General features: G+C 46.3%; 1 protein-coding gene across 1 annotated transcript; it reads right to left on the bottom strand.

Annotated features, from left to right (window-relative positions):
* Window positions 1–8098: 8098 nt before the first annotated feature.
* Window positions 8099–22930, bottom strand: LOC129407726 (uncharacterized). The gene is made up of 8 exons (XM_055149723.1): window positions 22871–22930; window positions 22533–22818; window positions 21708–21880; window positions 20927–21071; window positions 16776–16896; window positions 16640–16740; window positions 15490–15537; window positions 8099–8599 (listed from the first exon to the last, which is right to left on the bottom strand). Exons 1-8 carry the CDS (start codon window positions 22928–22930, stop codon window positions 8541–8543), a joined length of 993 nt encoding a protein of 330 aa, XP_055005698.1. The 3' UTR covers window positions 8099–8540.
* Between the last annotated feature and the right edge of the window lie 603 nt (window positions 22931–23533).

Below are 23533 nucleotides of genomic sequence, written 5' to 3' on the forward strand. Positions count from 1 at the left end.
TGCTCGGTAAAACTGATAAGTTCAATCAAAAATTCTCAAATCAGCAGCAAATGTTTGAAATATTATAAAAAATGAATTCCGTGTGAACAGTAAGAGGTGGAAGGTGCGACGACGGTAGATTTTTAGATTCTCGTGGTTCAGGGGGCGGAGTCTAGTCGGGGTCAGTTGTTGTTGTTGTTGTTGTTGTTGTTGTTGTTGTTGTTGTTGCGGCGTCGCTCTGACTCTAAAACTGCAGGAAACACTGAACCAATCACGGACGAGCTCCTCTGAATATTAAAGAGTCGAGTCTCTGTGGAGCTGCACGTGTAGACGACTGGAAACACCATCGTCCGTGTGTCTCAGTGTTCAGATCGAACTCTGTCACCGTCGTCTTCCCAACAGGAAGTTCTCCAGGAGGCTCTTCTGGCTCCTGTGACTCACATTTGGCTCTTGTGGCTCGTCTCTCTCTTCCTGCTGCTGTGGCCTCGATGTTTTGGTCTTTAAATGTTTGTATGAACCTGCGACACATGATCCTGAATTTTTTTCGCTTTTTTTGTTCATCAGAAAAATCGTGTTCATGACACAGAGTCTGACCCAGATTCTCTCCTGTGACGTGAACATCAGGAGCCTCACGTGAACGACTGCGACTGTGGAGACAAACACTCACAGGTTACACCCTAATCATCAGAAGGTCCTTTAATCAGAAGGCCCACTAGTCAGATGGCCCACTAGTCAGAAGGCCCACTAGTCAGATGGCCCACTAGTCAGAAGGCCCACTAGTCAGATGGCCCACTAGTCAGAAGGCCCACTAGTCAGAAGGCCCACTAGTCAGAAGGCCCACTAGTCAGAAGGCCCACTAGTCAGAAGGCCCACTAGTCAGATGGCCCACTAGTCAGAAGGCCCACTAGTCAGATGGCCCACTAGTCAGAAGGCCCACTAGTCAGAAGGCCCACTAGTCAGAAGGCCCACTAGTCAGAAGGCCCACTAGTCAGAAGGCCCACTAGTCAGAAGGCCCACTAGTCAGAAGGCCCACTAGTCAGAAGGCAGTAGTCAGCCCACTAGTCAGTCAGAAGGCCCACTAGTCAGAAGGCCCACTAGTCAGAAGGCCCACTAGTCAGATGGCCCACTAGTCAGAAAATCCTTCCTTCTTCTCTTGTTTGTCAGTAACATTTCTCTTGAACAGTTGAATGTTTATTTGATGAAAACAACAGGGAAAAATCCCTGGATCAGGGAAGAATGAATAAACTTTTGGATGTTTACCAATTCAAAATGGCTGCAACATCAACATTTTAGAGATATTGACAGGAAAACACATAATCATGAATAACAGCATCGGCTAAGACCAACGTGACTTCATTTGTTGGTTTACAAACCACCAATGTTTTATTAAAAGAAAAAGATTTAAAATCAAATTGAACTGAAGGTTGTAGAGCTCGAATTACTGAACATTTTCCAAGTTGTTGCCTGAAAATCAGACAATTATTCACCCTGTTCCACTTAAGACGACATTTCCACCCAAATCATTATTTCCTCAAACATTTTTGCTGCATTTTAAGGGTTTAATATATTTATTACTTTTAATATTTACTTTTTAAAATATTTAAAACTTGAAATACAATTTAATTTGTAACAATTTGTAACACGACCTGAACATGGACTTTCTGACCAGAGGCTCTTCTGACCAGAGGCTCTTCTGACCAGAGGCTCTTCTGACCAGAGGCTCTTCTGACCAGAGGCTCTTCTGACGCTGAGTCTGACTCACATAGAACAGTTCTTTCTACAGACTGTGGGAAACACATAAACTGACGTCACTCGAGCTCAGACTGAACCAAACCCAAAGTCCTGAACTGAAACGGTTCAGCTTAAAAACACCCGTCACAACATTTCATCTAAATAAATAAATAACCAGTCAGGTCCAGTGCAGCAGCTCAGTGACACGATGCTGCCACAGAACCAAACTCACACACTGGACCTGAACGTGTTGAGACGAACATCGAAGAACAAACAGCGAGAGACGCGACTGTCACGACTCTACAAAAAAATGAAATAAAAAAAAGACGTGTCAGAACAGTGATACTAAAAAGTGGTAAAACCTGAGACTCCGGCAGGTACAGAGCGACAGGCCACACTCTTCCACCCAAACTGACCTGGAGCCAGAGTCTGTGGAGCCCAAACGCGCCCGTGATCACTTCCTGTTGGAGGAGAGAAGAGCAGAAGTCTGTAACTTTAACACATTCACAAACTAAAACAACTCACTCACCTCCTGTTGGACTCGAGTTTAAACACGCGACATTTTAAGAGTTTTAACGTTTCACACAAAAGGATCGTGTTCATGTTAAAAAAAACTTGAAATCTGAATGTAGAAAAGGTTACGGGTCAGATCTGTGGAGACACGACCACAGTCACAGAAACAGAAACAGAAGTGTGTTTTTCTGTGTTTTTGAGAAATACCTCAAATACGAGATGAACATGTTTAACTTTGGAACATTCTGGGGAAGAACAACATCTCCACGAAGACCAGAAAAGTTACACCGTGCAGCTTTAACCCTCCAATAATCTTCTTTACCTTTTCGATTGTCGCTGATCTTCTTCTCTCCTCGGACTGTAAACGAGACGCCTTTTCACTCAGACCCAAAGTTCTCACCGGTGTCGTTCTGCTGCTGTAAAAACGACTCAAACACAAACTTTGATTTATTTTTGTTTTTCTGTTAAATGTCCCATAATCCTCTGCTGCTCTGCTCTGTCATAATGTCGTTTCCTCGTCACAAACAGATCCACTGGAGTTTTTATTTCATCATGTTTAACTCACAAACCTGCACTTTTACACTGAAGAGTCCAGAATCATTTGGATCATTTCCGACCTGGATCAGACTCTTTTCACGTCACAAACCAGGAAGACGTTTGGAAACCTGCGATAAAACTTCCTTTAGGTTCTGTTTGCAGTCGTACGTCTGACAAAATGTAGGAAAAATGTTGTAAAGGTACAAAAAACACAGTTCGGTTCATTTTCGGTTCAGTTTGGGAACAAAATGCAAAAAACATTTGTGTTTTTATTAAACCAACAATTAGTTTAAACAAGGATTGTCCTGATCTGATCACATGATCAGAAATCAGCGCCGATCACGTGACTGTGGACTCGATCTGGACTCAGGTGTTATGTGCTGATCAGACACACGAACACCTGAAGGGCAGGACTGATCCACAGGAAGAACCAAAAAGGAAACATTTGTCCGACTAAGAAATCCTCCCGAGTTTACAGAGAACATTTTGTCTGTGGAGCCACGACAAAACAAAATCCTGATCCTTTGTTTAACCTCGATTATGAATTTAAAAGGTCAAACAGAAAGTGAAAGTTTCTTGTTCCAACTGTTCACCAAGAAACACCTTCCACTGCAAAGACCAGTGGAAGGTGTTTTTGGTGAAACCACAAGAACAAGTGGAGACTTTTGCTCAGTTGTGTTGTCTTTTCAATTCATAACCGAGGTTGAACAAAGGATCAGGATTTTGTTTTGTCGTGGCTCCACATACAAAATGTTCTCTGTAAACTCAGGATGATTTCTTACAGACAAATGTTTCCTTTTTGGTTCTTCCTGTGGATCAATCCTGCCCATCACCTTCACCTTTCACTATTTTTCAATTCCGTTGGGAAGAAAAACAGTTTGAACGGAGGTTTGAGTCACACACATCTGATTCACTTTTGCATTTATGAAGTTCACAAACTAATTTCTTGAGTCGTTTTCCACTGTTTGGATCCAACAACCACAACAATGACGATGTCTGAATCCCCAAACTAAAATATGACAATATCAGAACCAGAAACAAAAGTGAAATGGTTCAAAAGACTTGAGAAGATCGACTTTGTCAACAGACACGTCCCACTGGGAAAACAAACATGGAGCTTTGATGATCACTTTTTCACAGGATGTTTCCCCGTGTGAACCGCACCAGGACCAGAGTCTGAGATTCATGATACATGGATTAAAACTCTGTGGGAAACGTTTCCAAACATCTTCCTGGTTTGTGACGCGTCTGCAGATGTTTGTGAGGAGGAACATTAGAACATTAGAACATTAGAAGACGATACAGGTCCATGCACCATTGGTTCTTTTGAATTTCAATTGTGGGTTTTTTCGGAAGGTTCCATGCGTGTCCTAAAAAGAAGCACGAGAGAATCCGAGAGAACAGGCCACTTTATTTCATCATTTTCCATTGAGTGAGATTCAAGTTGATTACCAAGTACAACTGTCACCCCGGAACAACGCCTCAACTCCCCAACTCAAAATCAGAAGCTTTATACTACATCTTGACAAAACATTAACTTGTTGATTCAGCAAATACAGCAAGAAAATGAACAATACTGCTGACCCAGTGCACCTTATCATGGGTGGGACCTGCCACGGGGACCACACATGTCAGTTTTGCTGCTTCGTGGCATCTCAAGGTCCAGAAAACATGTTCTTTATGCAAGAAAAACATGTTATGTAAACCTATAGATAATCACACGTGTGTTTCCCACCCTGCTGTCATTCTAAAGTCCATAATATTAGGTGAATTTAGCATGATCAGCACATTAATTTCCCACACAATCCAGAACTAAATACAATCAAAAAACAGAAAAAGTTTTGCTGCTGAAGGACGAACCTGAAAACTCGCTGCAGTTTCGTGGACAAACGTGTTTCTTCTTTCACAGCGACGCCGCGTTTATTTTCACGTCTTAGAAAGAAGCAGCGAGAAACTAGAATAAAAACAGTTTTTATTCTAGATCCACGGTCGACACTGGAGCAGAACTTCACATAAACCAGAGAGAATCAAATATCAGAATTAAAATAGAACTTTAAATTAAATTCTGGAAATAAATAGTTTGACACTAAAACAGAAAATTTAAATAACAAACTGTTCTCATTTTATTGTTTTTCATTCTTAAATTCAAAAGAACCAACAGTACACAGATCTTTAATCTCTCAGTGACGTTAATTCTCTTTTTTTTTAAACTTCTTTATTTAATTATTTCTTGGTAGATTTGAGTTTTAACCTCTGACCTGCTGCAGCTCGTCCCTCTGATGTTTGTTTGCAAAAAAATAACTTCAGCTTTTCGTTTGGGAGTTTGTGTTAATGATTAAAAAATAAAAATGTTTGTCTTTTGTTTTTGAGTTTGAATCATGTGGAAAAAAAAACTGAATGTAAAAACATGACGTTTCTGATCTATGCACAAAAAAGAATGTTCAAATAAAACAGAAAAATACGACGAAAATGTGTTTTTACAACATTTATGAGTCGACATGTCGAACCCGAACCAACTCCACGAGCGACTCAAGGACCTGGTTTAGTCCTGGTCTAGACCAGGACTAAACCAGGTCTAGACCAGGTCTGGAGCAGGTTTTAGTCCTGTGTGATGATGATGATGATGATGATGATGATGGGGGTGGGGGGGTTGGTTGGTTCATCATTTTCTCGTTTCCATTTTCTCTTCGTTCTGCTCCACTGAACCACAGACTCAGCTTTAAATCTGACCCCCCCTCCTGCCCCCCCCCTCCCTCCCCCCCTGCACCTGCCCCGCCTCCTCCTGCCCCCCCCCCCCCCCTCCTCCCTCCCCTCCTCCTGCCCCCCTCCCTCCCCCTCCTCCTGCCCCTGACTCCCGCCTCAGTCTCCAGGATTTTTAAAACAAAACTCCAAAAATCAAAACCACAAATGATTTTTTCTCCCGATATTTACATCTGTGTGAAAGTCCACGGGACTGACACACACAGGGTCTGACACACACACACACACACAGGGTCTGACACACACAGTCTGACACACACACACAGGGTCTGACACACACAGGGTCTGACACACACACACACAGGGTCTGACACACACACACACACACACAGGGTCTGACACACACAGGGTCTGACACACACACACACAGGGTCTGACACACACACACACACACAGGTCTGACACACACAGTCTGACACACACACACAGGGTCTGACACACACAGGGTCTGACACACACAGAGTCTGACACACACAGAGTCTGACACACACACACAGGGTCTGACACACACACAGAGTCTGACACACACAGGGTCTGACACACACACACACACAGAGTCTGACACACACACACAGGGTCTGACACACACAGAGTCTGACACACACAGGGTCTGACACACACACACAGGGTCTGACACACACAGGGTCTGACACACACAGTCTGACACACACAGGGTCTGACACACACACTGACACACACAGTCTGACACACACACACACAGGGTCTGACACACACAGAGTCTGACACACACAGGACACACACAGGGTCTGACACACACACAGAGTCTGACACACACAGGGTCTGACACACACAGAGTCTGACACACACACACAGGGTCTGACACACACACAGAGTCTGACACACACAGGGTCTGACACACAGGGTCTGACACACACAGGGTCTGACACACACAGGGTCTGACACACACACACACACACACACAGGGTCTGACACACACACACAGAGTCTGACACACACACACAGGGTCTGACACACACAGAGTCTGACACACACAGAGTCTGACACACACACACAGGGTCTGACACACACACACACACACAGGGTCTGACACACACAGGGTCTGACACACACAGGGTCTGACACACACACACAGGGTCTGACACACACAGGGTCTGACACACACAGGGTCTGACACACACAGGGTCTGACACACACAGGGTCTGACACACACAGAGTCTGACACACACACACACACACAGGGTCTGACACACACAGGGTCTGACACACACAGGTCTGACACACACAGGGTCTGACACACACAGAGTCTGACACACACACACACACAGGTCTGACACACACAGAGGGTCTGACACACACAGGGTCTGACACACACAGAGTCTGACACACACAGGGTCTGACACACACAGGGTCTGACACACACAGGTCTGACACACACAGGGTCTGACACACACAGGGTCTGACACACACACACAGTCTGACACACACACACACAGGGTCTGACACACACAGACACACACACACAGGGTCTGACACACACAGGTGACACACAGACACAGGGTCTGACACACACAGAGTCTGACACACACAGGGTCTGACACACACACACACAGAGTCTGACACACACACACACACAGGGTCTGACACACACAGGGTCTGACACACACAGAGTCTGACACACACACACACACAGGGTCTGACACACACACACACACACAGAGTCTGACACACACACACACAGGTCTGACACACACAGGGTCTGACACACACACACAGGGTCTGACACACACAGAGTCTGACACACACAGGGTCTGACACACACAGAGTCTGACACACACAGAGTCTGACACACACAGACACACACAGAGTCTGACACACACAGGGTCTGACACACACACAGGGTCTGACACACACACACAGGGTCTGACACACACAGGGTCTGACACACACAGGGTCTGACACACACAGGGTCTGACACACACAGAGTCTGACACACACAGGGTCTCACACCTGACACACACAGGGTCTGACACACACAGAGTCTGACACACACAGGGTCCTGACACACACACTGACACACACAGGGTCTGACACACACAGAGTCTGACACACACACACAGGGTCTGACACACACACACAGGGTCTGACACACACAGAGTCTGACACACACACAGAGTCTGACACACACACACACACAGGGTCTGACACACACACACACAGGGTCTGACACACACAGGGTCTGACACACACACACACACACAGGGTCTGACACACACAGGGTCTGACACACACACACACAGAGTCTGACACACACAGGGTCTGACACACACACTGACACACAGGGTCAGGGTCTGACACACACAGGGTCTGACACACACAGGGTCTGACACACACAGGGTCTGACACACACAGACACACACAGTCTGACACACACAGGGTCTGACACACACAGGGTCTGACACACACAGGGTCTGACACACACAGGGTCTGACACACACAGGGTCTGACACACACAGGGTCTGACACACACAGGGTCTGACACACACAGTGTGGGAGGGCATCTGATTCACTCTCGTCTTTAACACTTCAAGTATAAACCTGAACTTTTACAAATGTTTCTTTTTAATTATGAATAAATAATGAACATAAATATGATGTTTCATAAATACAACTTCTGTCCAACTGAAAACACTCTGATCCACCTGGTGATGTCATCGTGTGGTGATACAGGAAGTGCTCCACTGTGTTTTTAAACACTTCACCTTCACCTGAATCACCTGGATCAGTTCAGTCCTGGAGTTTATTTACCCAAACTCGACTGAACCAAAGGGAAAAGGAGCTGAGAACTTGATGACATCACAAGGTGGAACAGAGCGTTTGGAGATTTGCAGATGTAAACAGATAAATAATAAAGATTTACTCAAACAAACAAAAGTCCAGCTCTGTTTGAGATGAGGAACATCAGAGCATCAGAACATCAGAACATCAGAACATCAGAACATCAGAACATCAGAGCCTGGACTCCGTGTGACTCTGGAGTTTTAAATCATCAGAAGAATCGCGAGGACGATGACGACGACGACGGTGGTTTTATAAGAAACTGTGAAGAGACAAAATGTTTTGAAATTGTGTTAATATTTAAATAAATTTGTCACAGGATTAAATTTTATTTGTTTGAATCTGTTTCTCGTCTCGTCCAGCTTCTTCTCTGGTGACACTTCCTTGTATCTGCCTGCAGGAGGCGTCACTACGCTGACAGTTTGTGTTTGGGTTTTATGAACAGAATCCCTCAGGTCGTTCTGGAGTTTTCACACTTCTGGTCATGACCTGGACCTGGCTGTTTCTGTTGTTTTATTTGTTTAGTTTCAGGTTTGAGGAAAACGAGGTGGAAACAGATCGAGTCTAAAACCCCGTTTCTGTTTCTGTTTCAGGACTCGTTCACAGATACTCGAGTATTTTTTAAATCAGACACATTTCTCTTCGTTCGTTTTCGTCTTTAACAAAAACTGAAAATAAATGTTTGTAAAAACTCGTGTGGAGTGAAGTTTGTGTAAAACTCTGGTCTGTAAAGTGACATAAAGAGTCTGAGGAGCCGACGCCAACAGAGCGACCAGAGTTTCACTTTTACTCTGAGGTTGATGAAGATGATGAAGATGATGAGGAAGAGGATGATGCCCACTCACAAATGCACGATTTTACTCAGATCTGTGGAGAGGCGAGCCGCTCACTAATGCACCATTTTAAACATGTTTGTGAGTCAAACTTAAACTGTAATAAAAATAAAAGCTGCAGGTTTGAGTTTCATCACGTCGTCGCCCAGAGACTCGGTGCAGTTCTGACGCTGTTTGTTTTTATGCAGCTTCATGAAAACTGTTTTTAAATCGATGCTGCTGATGATGTGATTTTGGAAAACGGAGGGAAATACTCGTATCTCAACACGACGACTCTGTGGAAACGAAGCCAAAGGAACAATTCTATTTCTTAACAAAAATCGTTTCTCGCTTTATGGAGTTTTTGAGGAGCCACGATGGACGAGAGCGACTGAGATGTTCGTTTCTGCTCGAGTGAAACTTTACAAGCTGCACTAAGAATCTGAATGTTCAGTTTTATCTGCAGACTGAACAAATCAGATAAAATAATCAAATAATAATGTCACTCACAAATCTGAGATTCAGTCCAACATGTGGAGACTCTGGTGAGGTTCTTTTAAAAACATGAACGTTTATTGTTTTGTTTTGTCACTGTCCTCGTCTGGTTTAAAAATGGACCATGAGTCTCGGAGTAAAGACGATGAAGATGATTTAACTCAGCTGTTAAAGTGTAGAGTGAGTGTAGTGAGTGAGTGTGAGAGAGTGAGTGTAGAGTGAGTGTAGAGTGAGTGTAGAGTGAGTGTAGAGTGAGTGTAGAGTGAGTGTAGAGTGAGTGTGAGAGTGAGTGAGTGAGAGTGAGTGAGTGTAGAGTGAGTGTGAGTGAGTGTAGAGTGAGTGTGAGTGTAGAGTGAGTGTGAGAGTGTAGAGTGAGTGTAGTGTAGAGTGAGTGTAGAGTGAGTGTGAGTGAGTGTGAGTGTGAGTGTAGTGAGTGTAGAGTGAGTGTAGTGTGTAGTGTAGTGTAGAGTGAGTGTAGTGAGTGAGTGTAGAGTGAGTGTAGAGTGAGTGTGAGTGTAGAGTGAGTGTAGAGTGAGTGTAGAGTGAGTGTAGAGTGAGTGTAGAGTGAGTGTGAGAGTGAGTGTAGAGTGAGTGTGAGAGTGAGAGTGAGTGTAGAGTGAGTGTAGAGTGAGTGTGAGTGAGTGTGAGAGTGAGTGTAGAGTGAGTGTAGAGTGTAGAGTGAGTGTAGAGTGAGTGTAGAGTGAGTGAGAGTGAGTGTAGAGTGAGTGTAGAGTGAGTGTAGAGTGAGAGTGAGTGTAGAGTGAGTGTGAGTGAGTGTGAGTGAGTGAGTAGAGTGAGTGTAGAGTGAGTGTAGAGTGAGTGTAGAGTGAGTGTAGAGTGAGTGTAGAGTGAGTGTAGTGAGTGTAGAGTGAGTGTAGAGTGAGTGTAGAGTGAGTGTAGAGTGAGTGTAGAGTGAGTGAGAGTGAGTGTAGAGTGAGTGAGAGTGAGTGAGTGTGAGTGAGAGTGAGTGAGAGTGAGTAGAGTGAGTGAGTGATGAGTGAGTGAGTGAGTAGTGAGTGAGTGAGAGTGAGTGTAGAGTGAGTGTAAGAGTGAGTGAGAGTGAGTGTGAGTGAGTGTGTAGAGTGAGTGTGAGTGAGTGAGAGTGAGTGTAGAGTGAGTGTAGAGTGTAGAGTGAGTGTGAGTGAGTGAGTGAGTGAGTGAGTGTGAGTGTAGAGTGAGTGTAGAGTGAGTGTAGAGTGAGTGTGAGAGTGAGTGTAGAGTGAGTGTAGAGTGAGTGTAGAGTGAGTGTAGAGTGAGTGTAGAGTGAGTGAGAGTGAGAGTGAGTGTAGAGTGAGTGTAGAGTGAGTGAGAGTGAGAGTGTAGAGTGAGTGTAGAGTGAGTGTAGAGTGAGTGTAGAGTGAGTGTAGAGTGAGTGTAGAGTGAGTGTAGAGTGAGTGTAGAGTGAGTGTAGAGTGAGTGTAGAGTGAGTGTGAGTGAGTGTAGAGTGAGTGTAGAGTGAGTGAGTGTAGAGTGAGTGTAGAGTGAGTGTAGAGTGAGTGAGTGTGAGTGTAGAGTGAGTGTAGAGTGAGTGTAGAGTGAGTGTAGTGAGTGTGAGTGAGTGTAGAGTGAGTGAGAGTGAGTGAGAGTGAGTGTAGAGTGAGTGAGTGAGAGTGAGTGTAGAGTGAGTGTAGTGTAGAGTGAGTGAGTGAGAGTGAGTGAGAGTGAGTGAGTGTGAGTGAGTGAGTGAGTGTAGAGTGAGTGTGTAGAGTGAGTGTAGAGTGAGTGTAGAGTGAGTGTAGAGTGAGAGTGAGTTGTAGAGTGAGTGTAGAGTGTGAGTGAGTGAGTGAGTGAGAGTGAGTGTAGAGTGAGTGTAGAGTGAGAGTGAGTGTAGAGTGAGTGTGAGTGTAGAGTGAGTGTAGAGTGAGTGTAGAGTGAGTGAGAGTGAGTGTGAGTGAGTGTAGAGTGAGTGTAGAGTGAGTGTAGAGTGAGTGAGTGAGAGTGAGTGAGTGTAGAGTGAGTGTAGAGTGTAGAGTGAGTGTAGAGTGTAGAGTGAGTGTAGAGTGAGTGTAGAGTGAGTGTAGAGTGAGTGTAGAGTGAGTGAGAGTGAGTGAGTGAGTGTAGAGTGTAGAGTGAGTGTAGAGTGAGTGAGTGAGAGTGAGTGTAGAGTGAGTGTAGAGTGAGTAGAGTGAGTGAGTAGAGTGAGTGTAGAGTGAGTGTAGAGTGTAGTGTAGAGTGAGTGTAGAGTGAGTAGAGTGTGTAGAGTGAGTGAGTGAGAGTGAGAGTGAGTAGAGTGAGTGTAGAGTGAGTGTGAGTGTGAGAGTGAGTGTAGAGTGTAGAGTGAGTGTAGAGTGAGTGTAGAGTGAGTGTAGAGTGAGTGTAGAGTGAGTGTAGAGTGAGTGTAGAGTGAGTGTAGAGTGAGTGTGAGTGAGTGTAGAGTGAGTGTAGAGTGTAGTGTAGAGTGAGTGTGAGTGAGTGAGAGTGAGTGTAGTGTAGAGTGTAGAGTGAGTGTAGAGTGAGTGTAGAGTGAGTGTAGAGTGTGTAGAGTGAGTGAGTGAGTGAGTGTAGAGTGTGAGTGTGAGAGTGGAGTGTAGAGTGAGTGTAGAGTGAGTGTAGTGAGTGTAGAGTGAGTGTAGAGTGAGTGTGAGTGAGTGTAGAGTGAGTGTAGAGTGAGTAGAGTGAGTGTGAGTGAGTAGAGTGAGTGTAGAGTGAGTGTAGAGTGAGTGAGTGAGAGTGAGTGTAGAGTGAGAGTGAGTGTAGAGAGTGAGTGTAGAGTGAGTGTAGAGTGAGAGTGAGTGTGAGTGAGTGTAGAGTGAGTGTAGAGTGAGTGTAGAGTGAGTGTAGAGTGAGTGTAGAGTGAGTGAGAGTGAGTGAGATGTAGAGTGTAGTGTGTAGAGTGAGTGTAGAGTGAGTGTAGAGTGAGAGTGTAGAGTGAGTGTAGAGTGAGTGTAGAGTGAGTGAGAGTGAGTGTAGTAGAGTGAGTGTAGTGAGTGTAGAGTGAGTGTAGAGTGAGTGTAGAGTGAGTGTAGAGTGAGTGTAGAGTGTAGAGTGAGTGTAGAGTGAGTGTAGAGTGTAGAGTGTGTGAGAGTGAGTGTAGAGTGAGTGTAGAGTGAGTGTAGAGTGAGTGTAGAGTGAGTGTAGAGTGAGTGTGAGTGTAGAGTGAGTGTGAGTGAGTGAGTGTAGAGTGAGTGTAGAGTGAGTGTAGAGTGAGTGAGAGTGTAGAGTGAGTGTAGAGTGTGAGAGTGAGTAGTGAGTGTAGAGTGAGTGTAGAGTGAGTGTAGAGTGAGTGTGTAGAGTGAGTGTAGAGTGAGTGTAGAGTGAGTGTAGAGTGAGAGTGAGTGAGTGAGTGTAGAGTGAGTGTAGAGTGTAGAGTGTAGAGTGAGTGAGAGTGAGTGTGAGTGAGAGTGAGTGTAGAGTGAGTGAGTGAGTGTAGAGTGAGTGTAGAGTGAGTGTAGAGTGAGTGAGTAGAGTGAGTGTAGAGTGAGTGTAGAGTGAGTGAGTGAGTGTGAGTGTAGTGTGAGTGAGTGTAGAGTGAGTGAGTGAGAGTGAGTGAGTGAGTGTAGAGTGAGTGTAGAGTGAGTGAGAGTGAGTGTGAGTGAGTGTGAGTGAGTGAGAGTGAGTGTAGAGTGAGTGTAGAGTGAGTGTAGAGTGAGTGTGAGTGTGTAGAGTGAGTGTAGAGTGAGTGGAGTGAGTGAGAGTGAGTGTAGAGTGAGTGTGAGGTGTAGAGTGTAGAGTGTAGAGTGAGTGTAGAGTGAGTGTGAGTGAGAGTGAGTGTAGAGTGTAGTGAGTGTAAGAGTGTAGAGTGTGAGTGTAGAGTGAGTGTAGAGTGAGTGTGAGAGTGAGTGTAGAGTGAGTGTAGAGTGAGTGTTGTAGAGTGAGTGTAGAGTGAGTGTAGAGTGAGTGTAGAGTGAGTGTAGAGTGTGAGTGAGTGTAGAGTGAGTGTAGTGTGAGTGAGTGAGTGTAGAGTGAGTGAGTGTAGAGTGAGTGTGAGTGTGAGAGTGTAGAGTGAGTGTGAGTGTAGAGTGTAGAGTGAGTGAGTGTAGAGAGTGAGTGAGTGAGTGAGTGAGTGTAGAGTGAGTGTAGAGTGAGTGAGTAGAGTGGTGTGAGTGAGTGTGAGTGTGTTGAGTAGTGTGAGTGTGAGTGTAGAGTGAGTGAGAGTGAGTGTAGTGAGTGAGTGAGAGTAGAGTGTAGAGTGAGTGTAGAGTGAGTGAGAGTAGAGTGAGTGTAGAGTGTAGAGTGAGTGTAGAGTGAGTGTAGAGTGAGTGTAGAGTGAGTGTAGAGTGAGTGTAGAGTGAGTAGAGTGAGAGTGAGTAGAGTGAGTGTAGAGTGAGTGTAGAGTGAGTGTGAGTGAGTGTGAGTGTGAGAGTGAGGTGTAGAGTGAGTGTAGAGTGAGTGTAGAGAGTGAGTGTAGAGTGAGTGTGAGTGAGTGAGAGTGAGTGTAGAGTGAGTGTAGAGTGAGTGAGTGAGTAGAGTGAGTGTAGAGTGAGTGAGTGAGAGTGAGTGTAGAGTGAGAGAGTGAGTGTGAGTGAGTGAGTGAGTGAGAGTGAGTGAGTGTAGAGTGAGTGTAGTGAGTGAGTGTAGAGTGAGTGTAGAGTGATGTAGAGTGAGTGAGTGAGTGAGTGTAGTGAGTGTAGAGTGAGTGTTAGTGTAGTGTAGAGTGAGTGTAGAGTGAGTAGAGTGAGTGTAGAGTGAGTGTAGAGTGTAGAGTGAGTGTAGAGTGAGAGTGAGTGAGTGTAGAGTGAGTGAGAGTGAGTGTGAGAGTGAGTGTAGAGAGTGAGTGAGAGTGAGTGTAGAGTGAGTGTAGAGTGAGTGTGAGTGTAGAGTGTGAGTGAGTGTAGAGTGAGAGTGAGTGTAGAGTGAGTGTGAGTGAGTGTAGTGAGAGTGTGAGAGTGAGTGAGTTAGAGTGAGTGTAGAGTGAGTGTTAGAGTGAGTGAGTGAGTGAGTAGAGTGAGTGTAGTGAGTGAGTGTGAGAGTGAGGTGTAGTGAGTGAGTGAGTGTAGAGTGAGTGAGTGAGTAGAGTGTAGTGAGTGTAGAGTGAGTGTGAGAGTGAGTGTAGTGCAGTGAGTGTGAGAGTGAGTGTAGAGTGTAGTGTAGAGTGAGTGTAGAGTGAGTGTAGAGTGTGAGAGTGAGTGTGTGAGAGTGAGTGAGTTAGAGTGAGTGTAGAGTGAGTGTGAGTGAGTGAGTGTAGAGTGAGTGTTAGAGTGAGAGTGAGTGGTAGAGTGTAGAGTGAGTGTGAGAGTGAGTGTAGAGTGAGTGTAGAGTGAGTAGAGTGAGTGTGAGTGTGAGTGTAGTGAGTGTAGTGTAGAGTGAGTGAGTGAGTGTAGAGTGTGTAGAGTGAGTGTAGAGTAGTGAGTGAGTGAGTGTAGAGTGAGTAGAGTGAGTGTAGAGTGAGTGTAGAGTGAGTGTAGAGAGTGAGTGTGAGTGAGTGTGAGTGAGAGTGAGTGTAGAGTGAGTGTGAGTGAGTGTAGTGAGTGTAGAGTGTGTAGAGTGAGTGTAGAGTGAGTGAGAGTGAGTAGAGTGAGTGTAGTGAGTGTAGTGTAGTGAGTGTAGAGTGAGTGTAGAGTGAGTGTAGAGTGAGTGTAGAGTGTAGAGTGAGTGTAGAGTGAGTGTGAGAGTAGAGTGAGTGTAGAGTGAGTGTAGAGTGAGTGTAGAGTGAGTGTAGAGTGTAGAGTGTAGAGTGAGTGTAGAGTGAGAGTGAGTGTAGTGTGGAGTGCAGTGAGCGCCTCCTGCAGGCAGATACAAGGAAGTGTCCACCAGAGTCTGACAGAACTGAAGCAGTTTGGACGAGACGAGAAACAGATTCAACCAAATAAACTTTTGTCCAGTCGACCTGAACGACTGACAGATTTTTCACTCGTTAAAATAAATTCAAATCAAACTCCAGATTCTGTGAGGATCTGGTCTTTACCTTTGAGACGCTGAGAGTTTGAAGACAAAACCTCCTCCTGTTCTTCATCTGTCAAAAAAAACCACAACGAATATGATTCAGTTAAAACAAAACACAACTCGTTTAGTCCTGGTTTAGTCCTGGTTTAGTCCTGGTTTAGTCCTGGTTTAGTCCTGGTTTAGTCCTGGTTTAGTCCTGGTTTAGTCCTGGTTTAGTCCTGGTTTAGTCCTGGTTAGTCCTGGTTCAGTCCTGGTTCAGTCCTGGTTCAGTCCTGGTTTAGTCCTGGTTTAGTTCTGTTGGACTCAGCGTTTTTTCGATCAATACTCTGATTTAAAATGTCATGATTATGAGAGAATATTCCCCAGGGCTCAGAGGTCAGAGGTCACACACACACACACACACAGACACACACACACACACACACACACAAGACACACACACACACACACACACACACACAGACACACACACACACACACACACACAGACACACACACACACACACAGACACACACACACACACAGACACACACACACACACACACACACACACACACACACACAGACACACACACACACACACAGACACAGACACAGACACACACACACACACAGACACACACACACACACACACGACACACAGACACACACACACACACACACACACAGACACACACACACACGACACACACACACACACACACACACACACACACACACACACACACACACAGACACACACACACACACACACACACACACACACACACACACACACACACAGACACACACACAGACACACACACACACACACAGACACACACACACACAGACACACACACACACACACACACACAGACACACACACACACACACACACAGACACACACACACACACACACACACACACACACAGACACACACACACACACAGACACACACACACACACACACACACACACACACACGACACACACACACACACACACACACACACACACACACACAACAGACACACACACACAGACACACACACACACACACACACACACACACACACAGACACACACACACAGACACACACACACACACACACACAGACACACACACACACACACACTCTCTCTCTCTCTCTGGTGTAAATGTCTTGACTAAATATAAAAACTGGACCTTTGTTGTTGAAGTTGAAGTTCCAGTTTCCTCCGGTGAGTCGGTCTTGGACGTCGCACCAAAACGAACTGTCGGCCACCGCCTCCGTCACTCTGCCCCAGGTCGTCCTCTGCCCCAGGTCGTCACTCTGCCCCAGGTCGTCACTCTGCCCCAGGTCGACTGTGGCCTCCGGGGTTTGGGTTTGGGTTTGGAGACGAGCGAGAACCTGCCGGGGTCCGGGGTGGACAGAGAACAGTCCAGAACTTTACGACCGACGGCTGCGAAGAAGAAAAGAAACAGAGAGAAGAAAAGGAGTCAAGTTCTGCTTTTGAAAAATATAGATTGAATTTCTTTTTATAAAGCTGTAAATCTCTTTGTTTTGAAGAGTTTATGATGTTCTGATGAAACAATGAAAAGTGAAGCTGCCCAACTAAAAATTTCAGTGTCATCAAAAATGTGAGCAGCAGGGGCGGAGTCTGAAGTGTGGAAACCTGTCAGACCAATCACAGCGTTCCTCCGTCCTCCAGACCCCGCCCCCTCTGGAGCAATGATTGACAGCTGCCACAACAATCCAGCACGACGTGTGGACCGGTGCGTCTGGACTGCGAAAACATTTGTGCTCGGATCATCAGCCGTTTCCCTTTTCTCCAGACACGGCGGAAGGTGGCGGCGCCCGGTGGTGCCAGGTGGGGGGTGGGGGCAGTGGTGTCAGGTGGGGGGCAGTGGTGTCAGGTGGGGGGGCAGGTGGTGCAGGTGGGGGCAGTGGTGTCAGGTGGGGGCAGTGGTGTCAGGTGGGGGCAGTGGTGCAGGTGGCAGGTGGGGCAGGTGGGGGGCAGTGGTGCAGGTGGGGGCAGGTGGGTGGGCAGTGTGTCAGGTGGGCAGTGGTCAGGGCAGGTGGGGGCAGTGGTGGTGGCAGGTGCAGTGGGCAGGTGGGGGCAGTGGTGTCAGGTGGGGGCAGTGGTGTCAGGTGGGGGCAGTGTCAGTGGTCAGTGTGTCAGGTGGGGGCAGTGGTGGTCAGGTGGGGGCAGTGGTGTCAGGTGGGGGGCAGTGGTGTCAGTGGGGGCAGGTGGGGCAGTGGTGCAGGTGGGCAGGTGGGGGGCAGTGGTGTCAGGTGGGGGTGGTGGTCAGTGGTGGTCAGGTGGGGGCAGTGGTGTCAGGTGGGGGCAGTGGTGCAGGTGGGGCAGTGGTGTCAGGTGGGGCAGGTGGGGGGCAGTGGGGGCAGTGTGGGGGGCAGTGGTGTCAGGTGGGGCAGGTGGGGCAGTGGGCAGGCAGGTGGGCAGGTGGGGGGCAGGTGTCAGGTGGGGGGCAGTGGTGCAGGGGCAGTCAGTCAGTGGGGGGCAGTGGTGTGGGTGGGGGCAGTGGTGTCAGGTGGGGGGCAGTGGTGCAGGTGGGGCAGTGGGGGGTGGGGCTGAGAGGAGCTCCTCACGTTCTGCCCGTAGACGCCAGTCGTCCTGTAATAACCTGCGTCTGAGTCACGTCTGAACAGGCGAGTTTCACCTGACGTCATTGTTATTAAAAGTCTGCGTTGCTGCTGGGAAATATTCTGGTCGGAGGCAGAAACACGGTCGCGTCAAACACAGTGTGTAACCTCCTGTATTTATCCCTGATATGGTAAATTCCTGCTGCATTATCAGACGCACAAATAGAAACACGGAAGAAGGAAAATGTTTTTTTCATATTCTGAGTGAAAAGAACCACTAACAGTGAATTAAACGACTTTCAAACATCCGCAGAGCAAACGTAGAAGATCCTAACAAACCGTGGACTCAACAAGTTCAACAACACATCCAGACTCTTGGTCTCCGTTCAGTCTGCAGGTTTAACGCTCAATTTGTGAAATCTGATGTTTTTTCAGCTCGTTCACATTTCCAGTTAAATGTGACTTGTATGTGACTCCAGTGTGAACATTAAACGGTCCAAAAGTGTCCCACATGTGACACTGGAGACACGACGACGTCAACCGCAGCGAGCGTCTCTGTGTTTACACAAGTTGAACAAACATGGACGCAGCATCGAGCACCTGGAGATTTTAAAGTTCCTCTCGTACCGGAGCCACAACATGAACAACTGACTTGTTTTAAGGAGGAGATTGAGAAGGAGAAGGAGCAGGTTTTTGGTGGTGGTGTTTTGTGGTGAGTGGAGATGTGCTTCACTTCAGTCACATGGATCATGAACAGTTTTCTCTACTTCAGTGCAGAATAGTGACGTTTGTGTCTTGTTGATGACGTGTAGGTGGATGAATGTGACCTGACTGTTCACACTCAAGTCACATGTTAAAGATCAGATATGGATCAGTTTCAGGAGCACAGATCCAAGTGTCCTGGTCACATGTGAAAACATCACATCTGTGTGGTTCAGACATGAAAAGATCAGATACAGAAACATAGAGACAAAACATCTGATCACGTCACAGGAGAAAATCTGGATCAGACTCTGTGTCATGAACAGGATTTTTTTTACGAACAAAAAAGGGAAAAAAATTCTGGATCACGTGTGGCGAATTAATACAAACATTTAAGACCAAAATGTTGAAGCCACAACAGCAGGAACAGAGAGACGAGCCACAAGAGCCAAATGTGAGTCAGAAGGAGCCAGAAGAGCCTCCTGGAGAACTTCCTGTTTGGAACACGACGGTGACAGAGTTCGATCTGAACACTGAGACACACGGACGATGTGTCTGACTCATCGGCGTCGTTAGTTCAACCTGAAAAGTCGTAGTTGATCCTAAAGACGCCGACACAAACACGACTCTGACCCAAAAGTCACATTTTTAACAAATCTGCAGGAAAATAAGTCCAGAGACAGAAACACACTTGTGTTTTACACACAGTGACCCAGAGAATCAGGAGGAAAACGTGATTCTGGTGTTTAGTGGACCTTTAAAAAAATAAAGATCATGAATAAAACAGAAGGAACTTGTTCTCTCAGACTGATTCTACTGCAGACGTGTTCACACTTTTTCATCATGTGAGCTACTTTCAAAATGACCAAAGTCAAAATGATCGACCTGATACAAAGTCAAACAAACTGCACTGAAACACTCTGTGGCCCTTTTCTGGACCCTCCCCCACAGTTTGAGAACCTCTTCTTTAAGAGAACTTCCTCTGGCACTTTACACAAAACTGTGAAAAAAGTGAAGGAAGATTTTTTAAACCTGTTTTTTAAAGTTCAAAACTGGAGTTTCATTCTTTTGTGGTTTTGCAGTGATATTTACCAGCCTCTGCACGTTTACCAAACCAAACGCACATCGTGACAAACACAGATGCATTTGTCACTTTTGTTAGACAAACTTCAGCCAAATGTGGCAGTAGGTCTGTTCTGTAGATCCGCTCTATGCTGTAGACCTGCTTTGTGCCAACACTGGAACACAAATTTAGACTGGTTTTTGCTTCACGTTTGGTCTTGTTCTTCTAATCAGCCGCACTGTGGGAGGGGCTTGTGTTGGCTGTACGCAGGAAGGAGCGAGAGCGTGAAAAGGCGAGGGGCGGCGTGCTGACGTGAGGCAGGTGGACAGGTAGGATGTTTAGGAAGTTGAACCTGCCCTGTGATGCACGCTGGTACACGAGGGCACACGCTGTCGCAGACGAGCCGTGCATAGGGAGCGTGTGTGTTTGTGATGCGCCGTAGAGTCTCCGCGGGTTTCAAATGAGCGCACAGGCTGCACTGAGACGCCCCACACGCTCCTGCACCCGCTACAAGTACTACTACTACTACTACTACTACTACTTCTACCACCGAGTACTACAACAGGTACCACACGCTCCTGCACCCGCTACAAGTACTACTACTACTACTACTACACTTCTACCACCGAGTACTACAACAGGTACCACACGCTCCTGCACCCGCTACAAGTTTATTACCAACAGCAGCGGCCGGAATGAAATATGATCACACTTGTTGAGTGTCAAACCTCGAGTGAGAGACAAGACCGAGTCCAAACACGAGTCCGAGACGAGACACGACGATCTACCCACACGACCTTGGAGATCGACTGGTAGATCGACATCCACTGATTTACTGTTACAATTAAAAATGGATTTACTGATGTGGAGATTTGCAGAAACAGATTTGTTCAGTTGGATTTGTGAACATCAAACTGCACAAACGTGTCGACGCTAATATCAACATCATCAAACAGAAGAATGTTCCACAAGCTCCACAAACCTCCTCGTCTGTTCTACTTTACCATGAAACATCCTGAAGTTAAACCTGGACTCGTGAAGGTGTGTGGAGTTTAAAAACACAGTGGAGCACTTCCTGTATGACCACATGATGACATCACCAGGTGGAGCCGGGTGTGAGTACCTCTGATGAGCGACAGGACCGTGGTCGGCAGGCGTCGCTTCGAGGTGGAGTGAAGACACGAGTAGAACCCGACGTCCTCCACAGACGCCCGGAGAACCCACAGAGAACAGTCGCCATGGAGACGGACCCGACCGGAACCGTCCAGCTGGAACCGAAACAGAACCACGTGAACACAAACGGAACCACACACAGAACCACACACAGAACCACACACAGAACCACACACAGAACCACACAGAACCACACACAGAACCACACACAGAACCACACACAGAACCACACACAGAACCACACACAGAACCACACAGAACCACACACAGAACCACACAGAACCACACACAGAACCACACACAGAACCACACAGAACCACACACAGAACCACACAGAACCACACAGAACCACACAGAACCACACACAGAACCACACACAGAACCACACAGAACCACACACACACACAGAACCACACACAGAACCACACACAGAACCACACAGAACCACACACAGAACCACACACAGAACCACACACACACACAGAACCACACACACACACAGAACCACACATCACACAGAACCACACACAGAACCACACACACACACGAACCACACACAGAACCACACACAGAACCACACAGAACACAGAACCACACACACACAGAACCACACACACAGAACCACACACACACACGAACCACACACCACATCACACAGAACCACACACAGAACCACACAGAACCACACAGAACCACACACAGAACCACAGACTCTCCGCTCTGAGACCGACCTGACCCTGTCGGACCAACACTCTGTCCTGGTCCGTCTGTGTAGAGTTCTGGGTTCTTCTGAAGACCCAGGAGACCCGTCCACAGTCCGAGTTCTGCTTCTTCAGACCGGGACAGGGCAGGACCGCTCTGGACCCGGACGGAACCACCACGGCCGGATCCACAGCACCAGAACCTGAAAGAGAAGAACAAGAAGAACAAGAAGAACAACTCAGCTGAGAACATAGAACAGAGGAGCAGAGTTTCAGATTCAAAAACTGGGACTGGACGTTTTTCTGCAGTTTTTCTGTCTTTCCTGTGCACAGAGCAGAATCTGCATCAGGATCCAAACTTTACATCAAAAGTCACATTTAAAAACTCAGATGAAGCAGACGTCTGATGGAAGATCACAGACCAGAGCTCAACACGTAAGAATGAATCATCAGATTGATTCATGCGCAGATCCTCAAAACCACCAACACTAAATATGAAACATATATAAATATAAATTATATATATATATATATGTATAGTTTTTTTTCTCGTTTTTGTTTTATTTATTTAAAAGGGACAATACATATTCATGAACATAAACTTGTAAATACACCAGAATTAACCCGAAGGTTCTTTTCATCTGTCGTCCTGCAGCTCAGAGACACAGACATAAAACATAAAATATAAAATAAAAAACACGTCACCACAGACAAACACACAAACATGACACACAACAGTGACATTCACACAGGAGCAGAACATTAGTGTCACAGATCTAGTTTCTCTTAAGCTTCGTTTCAGTTCACTTTTGTAAAATGTCTTTGTTTGCATCAATCAAAATCATTAATTCTTACCACAGATTTGCAGCAGAACGACGACACAGCAGCACGTCTGGGCCCACGACGACGTCCTCACCCACAACGACGTCCTCGCCCACACGACGTCCTCGCCCACCACGACGCCTCGCCCACCCACGACGTCCTCGCCCACCACGACGTCCTCGCCCACCACGACGTCCTCGCCCACCACGACGTCCTCGCCCACCACGACGTCCTCACTGTGCTCCTCACCGCGCTCATCGTGTCCTTCATCTCTGTCTCGGTGTCTCGGTGTGTCTGTGTTTTGGTGCTGTGTCTCGTGCTTTTTAAAGTCCTCGTGAGGTGTTCACTTCCTGTCCTCGTGAGGTGTTCACTTCCTGTCCTCGTGTGGGGATTTTCGCCGCTGACGTCAGGTTTGGAGAAGTGAGAAACATGATCAGGGTCTGATTCAAACTGAAGCTCGTTTTACTGTAAAACTGAGAGAACTTCACCTGCTCTGCAGAAGAAACGAGCCTTTTATGGAGAACAGGGTTAGACCTGGTTCAGTTCTGGTTTAGACCTGGTTCAGTTCTGGTTTAGACCTGGTTCAGTTCTGGTTTAGACCTGGTTCAGTTCTGGTTTAGACCTGGTTTATGAATTAATTTGAAGTTGAACATTTTTATGAAAAGTCTCTTGAGCTGCAGCGTCTCGTTTTCACGGGGACAAAGAACATGAACCTGGTCAAACAGAAGTAAACAACAAGACCAAAACTTCCAGTGAATTCATCTGATCTAAAAGTGTATTGAACAGATACATATGTACTCGAGTTTATCAAACTGTTCACCTTTTTTCTGTTCCATTTTTGGTTCTAAAGTTCCATCTGTTTTAAACAGACCATGAATGAAACATGGAACAAAAATTATTTCTCAGATTTCAAAGACCCAAAAATAAAATGTTTGTATTTCATCATATCTTGTGTTATTCCATCTTTGAACTGTTGATGAAGGGACAGGATTTAAAAAAAAAAAGTATTTAAAAATGATAAAAAATGTTCTTGG

Source organism: Boleophthalmus pectinirostris, unplaced genomic scaffold (assembly GCF_026225935.1).
Source record: "Boleophthalmus pectinirostris isolate CB_2022bp ecotype Guang Dong unplaced genomic scaffold, ASM2622593v1 HiC_scaffold_13, whole genome shotgun sequence".
Lineage (NCBI taxonomy): Eukaryota > Metazoa > Chordata > Actinopteri > Gobiiformes > Gobiidae > Boleophthalmus > Boleophthalmus pectinirostris.

Excerpts from the sequence above, each read along its gene's own strand:
- LOC129407726 (XM_055149723.1), bottom strand. The coding sequence starts at position 22,930 with ATGTTTCTCACTTCTCCAAACCTGACGTCAGCGGCGAAAATCCCCACA. Across the intron at positions 22,819-22,870 it reads TCCCCACACGAGGACAGGAA|CACGAGACACAGCACCAAAA; the intron begins GTGAACACCTCA and ends GACTTTAAAAAG. Across the intron at positions 16,741-16,775 it reads ACCTGGGGCAGAGTGACGAC|CTGGGGCAGAGTGACGGAGG; the intron begins CTGGGGCAGAGT and ends GCAGAGGACGAC.